At 46.0% G+C, this 6,000-nt stretch overlaps 1 protein-coding gene across 1 annotated transcript in view; it reads left to right on the top strand.

Moving 5' to 3' along the window:
• Positions 1 to 3,196: 3,196 nt before the first annotated feature.
• The window catches only part of LOC141257820 (saccharopine dehydrogenase-like oxidoreductase), a 76,327-nt gene continuing 73,523 nt past the window's right edge, over positions 3,197 to 6,000 (top strand). Inside the window, exons 1-2 of the mRNA XM_073672831.1 lie at positions 3,197 to 3,589; positions 5,293 to 5,402. Coding sequence (XP_073528932.1) covers positions 3,391 to 3,589; positions 5,293 to 5,402 — 309 coding nt within the window. The 5' untranslated portion in view covers positions 3,197 to 3,390. The remainder of the gene's footprint in view (positions 3,590 to 5,292; positions 5,403 to 6,000) is intronic.

Below are 6,000 nucleotides of genomic sequence, written 5' to 3'. Positions count from 1 at the left end.
AATTGACCCATTGCTAAGAGTCAATGAATAAAATAAGTTCAGGTAGTCTACCTACTTCATTTTTTATAAACAGAAGAGAAAAAAAACAGATGTGACCGACCCAGTTGCAAAACAGATGACACAAGGAAGAAAGATGGTCCATTATTCACAGATGTAAAGTAGTCTGAAGCCAGATGCACACATCTGTGATTCACGACCTGAGTATGGGCCGCAATACATGAATTAGTGGGGAGTCTGCTGACTGGAACTTGACAGCCTCATATATGCCCATGAGGCCGTTGAGTTAGTCAGGACACCAAAGTCCGGTCCATACATTGCAGTCCACTCTCAGGACACAATACACAGATGTGTGTATCTGACACAAGGCCTGTTTTACACATCCGTGAAACATGGACCATTTTTGCATCATATGACTCAAGCCGACTTATTCATATATGCCTATGAAGCAGTCCCTGTTTTAATGATGTGTAAAACCAGCCTTTCAGCATGTTTTTCCCCCATAGATAGCAATGAGAAAGTTGAAAAACGCAGCATAACACTGATTTTTGCCTAATAAAACTAAATTGATAAACATTCTGTAAAGAAATCACACATGCCTGAAAAATGCATAAAAAAGCAGGACAAGCGCAGCTTTTTGCTGCATTTTATATCAAGTGTTTTAAGAGTGAAGGTTTTGGCTGAAGAAAAAAAAATGATGCAAAAATGCCACATGTGAACATTGCATTACGGTTTAAAATTAAAAGTACCCCTCCAGCATTTTTTTTTTTTTTATTTCAGCGCTGGAGTGGTGCTACTAATCTCACAATCTGCCGTCTTCAGCCCTCCCTGGCGCCCCTCGGGTCTTGATCCGCCATCTTGTGACCGCAACTTCTGACTGACTGAACAGTAGAAGTAACATGCCCACCTCTCAATGCAAATCTATGAGAGCCAGAATGAGCGAACACTGGAGTGATCCGGCAGGTTAGGTCACAAACTGCTGGAGACTGACCGGAGCTGCGTGGATAAAAGATGAAGACAGCAGCTGGTAAGTATGAGACTAAGAGCAGGGAACTTACATTCATAGCACCGCTCCAGTGCTGCAATATAAAAAACATTTCTCCGCAAGGAGAAATGTTACCCCTTAAATACCGGTCTGACGCCTCTCACCCAGCCAAACCAGAACTCACACTTTGCACTAATGAGGAGCAGTACCCCGAAACAGTGTCTGCAAATTGACTTTCTGGTCTTGGCTTTTATCCTAAGTCATGTGATAAGGCTCGTTAAAGGGTCACTATTGACATTTAGGATTGCTGCTTCCTGTAGGTGGCACTAGAGTTCTAGTCCTCTTCCTCTCTGAAGAGACAATTTGCATATAAAAAACAAGAAACGCTGGAGTGGTGCTTTAGCCCCTTCAAGTGGGTGCTGTTGTATGCAGAGGGCACACCTGTATGTACTACCAAATTATGATGACAAGAACGTAAACTCAGCAAAGAATAAGCCCTAAGCTCAGGCAACCGAAAAATAAAAGTTATGTGTCTCAAAAACATGAAGACATAAACCAAAACTTTTTTTTTCAACACTTGAATAATAAAATAAATGTACAAGCTTCGTATTCTCCAAAATCATACTGGCCTGAAGAATCATGTTATGTAAATTTTACCGCACAATCAACGTTGTAAAAACGAAACATAAAAAACCCACAGCTGAATTGCATTTTTTCACAATTTTCACAGCATTTGGAATTTTTTGCCATTTTCAGTACATTATACAGTTGTGACCAAAGGTTTTGAGACTTCCACAAATTTTGGTTTTTCAGTTTGCTACGTCAGTGTTTTTAGGTCTTTTAGTCGGATGTTTCTATGGTTACTAAAGTACAATTATCAGCATTTCATCTGTTTTTTATATTTTTATTGACAAATTCAAGTTTATGTAAGGATAAGGATTCAATATTTCCAGCGTTGACTCTTATTTTTCCTGACTTTTGCACTTCGCCCTGGCAGCTGGATAGCAGCTTCTGGCACGACCCCACTATCAGCATTTGTAACAATCAGAGAAAAGGTATAATAGAAATAAGTGCTCCAATTCTGTATTTATCACCCACTCCTGGTTTTGGCTCCCACTCCTGAGAAAAAATACTGACCGAATACTGACCAAATACTGATAGTGGGGCCGTGGCCTCTGGGCCAAACCCTGACTGATGAGAAGCCATCTTGGCTAATCAGTGTTAATTATGTGCGTCATGCTGCAATGATGATGTCGCTGCAGCCCGGCTAATCAGAAGCTGTGCCGGGGAATCGATCCATCCATCTCTAGATCATTCATTCCATCTGTCCTTTTTAGAGACAACGGAATTCTTTTATAAAGTGCGCTGTGTCATCAGTAAGGCAAACAGAATCAGAAGGGCCCCACTATTATGTTATTTTTTGCATTACGGGGTCTGTCTGGGTTGCATTTTCAGATAGTAAGAAAGCGTTCTGCATGCTGGCTTTTTTTCTGAACTAAAAAATAAAAAAGGACAATAAGTCCCTGTTCACATTGCATTTTGGCAGTGTGTCCGGTGGTTCTGTCTGTGGCTATGTCCACACATTCAGTATTTGCAGCAGATTTTATTGCTGCAAACATCAGAGTGTAGGCAAGAAAAATGTTGTGTAAAATAGATTTTTTTTATATATTTTTACTTGCATTTTTTCGCTGAAAGAATTGACTTGTAGCAGATTTGAAAAGAAAAAAACTGAAACGTGTAGAAGGTTCACGTCTGCAAGGAAAAAAAAAAGAGCAATACAGAAATCTCACTTTTAGTTCTGTAAAACTCTGCTTTCTTCGGTGGCAAAAACGTAACAAGTGAACAAGCCCTTAAAATGGGATTCAGACGAACCACGGAAGGGGCACAGGCTAAGTCTCTGAACAAACAGACACGTTCAGAGCTAAACCACAAACAGGGTTAATTCTCACTGTCCGTGTCATTACTTTCTGTGGCCTTGCGGTTCGGCGGAATCCCCGAAACGCAATGCAGTGTGAACAGGGACTAAATTAACCCAGACGGACCCCATATGATTCAACAAGCCCATCTAATTCCGTTTGCCAGTGACACGGATCGCTTTTGCACAAAAATGCCGTTTTCCGGTTCGCAGAACGTCCAGATGTGACCAGTCCTGAGCTTGTACGTGTTTTCTGCCATTGACACTTCAATAAAGTTTTGCTTAAAAAAAAGAAGAGACACGCGCTGCCCTGCTGTAGCCACGCCCATCCGACTGCGCCCTGCCTGTCAGTGTCAGTGTCCGTGTCAGTGCCCGTGTCAGTGTCAGTGTCCGTGTCAGTGCCCGTGTCAGTGCCCGTGTCAGTGCCCGTGTCCGTGCCCGTGTCCGTGCTGCTCCCGGCACCAGTCAGTCACACACTGTCAGCGCAGTCACTATGGCGACCAGAGCCTCCAGCCGGCCCTACCAGATAGTCGTGTTCGGGGCCTCCGGCTTCACCGGGCAGTTCGTTGTGGAGGAAGTGGCCCGGGCGGCTGATGGAGAGGACTACAGGGGCCAAGAGCTGCGCTGGGCTGTGGCCGGCCGGAGCAAGGAGAAGCTGGAGGAAGTGCTGAGCTGGGCCGCGGGCAGGATGGGTGAGTGACATGATGGCGACTATTGGGGGAGCGCAGACCCCTCTGCACTGACTCGTGCTGCCTTCTGACTGCAGCAATGGACACAACGTCCTTCAAGTGGCTGAGTATCAGCTGGTGTGGGACTACAAGGCTCAGCATGCCCTGGTCCTCTGTAGCTTGTGTGTCATGCTGGAGAACTACAGGTTGCAGCCAGCTGTAAGGTTCTAGTATATACTGTGCTCCCAGGTCACCTAAACTGCAGGGAGATACACGGAGCGGCGCCATATTGACCCCCTGACCTGTAATGGGCTCCGTGTGGTCGGTGCCCGGCGTCTAGCTGGGCATGCTGCACCAGAGGCTCTGCCCTTATCTGCACAGATGCCCTCTATATCTGCAGAGCAGCCGCGTCGTCCGCCATGCCCCCGTTATCTGTGTATCCCCTAAGGATGGCATTAAAGGGGCACTCCAGGTACAAGGGAAGCTGAACACTGCAGGCCGCAGCGGAGCACAGGACTAAGAGTATGTGCACACGATCCGGACAGGCAGCGCTGCGTAGTATGAGCGCAGGTGAATCCATATCAGTTCATTATACCATGCGATTCACCGCATTCAGTACATTGTAGTGATCCAATTTCTCCTCTGGAGACTGATATGCTGCGGTCTGGAAAGACGCGCCCCGTGTCCGCGGGTGATCCGCCGGTGCTCGGAGATGCAGAGTGGGCATAGGATTTCTACAAATCCCATCCACTATGCTGTAACATCTGGCTGCTGCGAGTTTGACACTGCATAAACACACAGCGTCAAACTCGCAGCAGCTCCTGACCGTGTGCACATACCCTAAATGTGAGGAGGGGGGCCGCACAAACATTGATCTCCAGTGTTAAACTCTACCTGTCTATTGCTGCTGCAAGTTTTCACCAGGGAGTTCACCCCCTCAATGTTGTCTGCCCCCTGTGTACCTGACCTTGGGTTTAGACCACTGGTAGAACATTTCCGCCACAGATCACAATTCAGATTGTGCTGTGGATCTGCTGAGAAAATCTGCAGCTTTTCACAGCTCAGGGAGCAGGAGAAACTCTATAGGATTTGATGGGGTTGTCTGACCCAGCCCACTTGCCCATCGGAAGTGGAGCGGCATAGATGACGTTGTGTCCACAGATAACAATAGTATGCATGCATGAGTGGCAGGTATTGTGCACCCGCCATGCCAGAGTATGACATGGGCACGATACTTGCCTCTCGCGCGGCCCTCTCGTTGTGGAGGGGAGCAGTCAGACAACGCTTTTATGCTGACCACACACATTAGATACTGTGGACCATGTGTATGGGGCACCCTGACTGGCATCTGATGAATTTCGCCATGCCCAATCCTTTCCTTGGAGATGTGTTGCCAGAAATGACAATATGGACATACATAGGGTGTAAAATATCTAGTGGATCTGAGAACGTGCAGAGGCGTTGGTATAATGCCTGTGCTCTTACATCCGCCATCTGATGGAGCACGCTGCTGCCGCCACCGCCTTTGCTTTTGTGTGGTAAAGGTCCCATGCACTGGACTTTGAGGCTTATATTATGGCTGTGTGATGAGGTTTTATCAGTAAGACTAATTGCTTGTCTTCTGCCCTGCCACTCTGTATTATAGGGCAGTGCCATCTTTTTTAACCATTGTAGAACTAACCGTAACTTCGTACCAGTCACTGCTTCTATCCATTATTCATTTGTAGGAAAACCACAGCTGAAGTCCATTGACATTATAATCTGCGACGTTAGTGATGCCGCCTCCCTCGCTGATATGTGTAAGAAGGCCTCTGTTGTTCTGGACTGTGTGGGACCAGTAAGTATCATATGGCCGCCAGTGGGCACATTGTTTATTGTCTAACCTGCTATCTGTTATGTAAATTGTGCTTTGTATTTTTAATCTACAGTGAAAGTAAAAATGGAAACTAAAGGATCGTTTATACAACCCGATAGGAGACATTAAGTGGCTGCCGATCAGCTACATGTTTGTTGGTTGTTAGCTTGTTTAGACAGGCCGACAGCGATGCTGATGGGCACAGAACGATCGGGAATAGTTGTTCAGTGCACAATGCCATTGTTAGCAACAGCACATGCCCTGTTTGGAAAGGAGGGTGTGATGCCGAGGAGGATGATTTATTTAAGCAAGCTTAAAATGCACCTGTCAGCAGGACTGTGCTCGGTAAACCACACACATCCGTCAAGTTGGCGTCGTTACACTGGTTAAAATGATACCTTGGTTGATGAAATCCGACCTGTGGTTCTTTCTTAATCTTTACTTTCAGTTTTGAGATAATGGCATAATGGCGCCGGCACTTGTGCAGTAGCATCTATTGGCAAACAACAGATGCTACTGCGCAGGCGGCGTGGCCATTTTGCTCCTTGTAAATTTCTAGATTTGTACCACAATTACACAG

This window comes from Phyllobates terribilis, unplaced genomic scaffold, assembly GCF_046119375.1.
Source record: "Phyllobates terribilis strain yellow unplaced genomic scaffold, ASM4611937v1 Scaffold_3__8_contigs__length_932513732, whole genome shotgun sequence".
In the NCBI taxonomy this organism is placed as follows: domain Eukaryota; kingdom Metazoa; phylum Chordata; class Amphibia; order Anura; family Dendrobatidae; genus Phyllobates; species Phyllobates terribilis.
The sequence above is the reverse complement of the archived record's forward strand: the minus strand, read 5'-3'. Positions and strand labels throughout refer to the sequence as shown.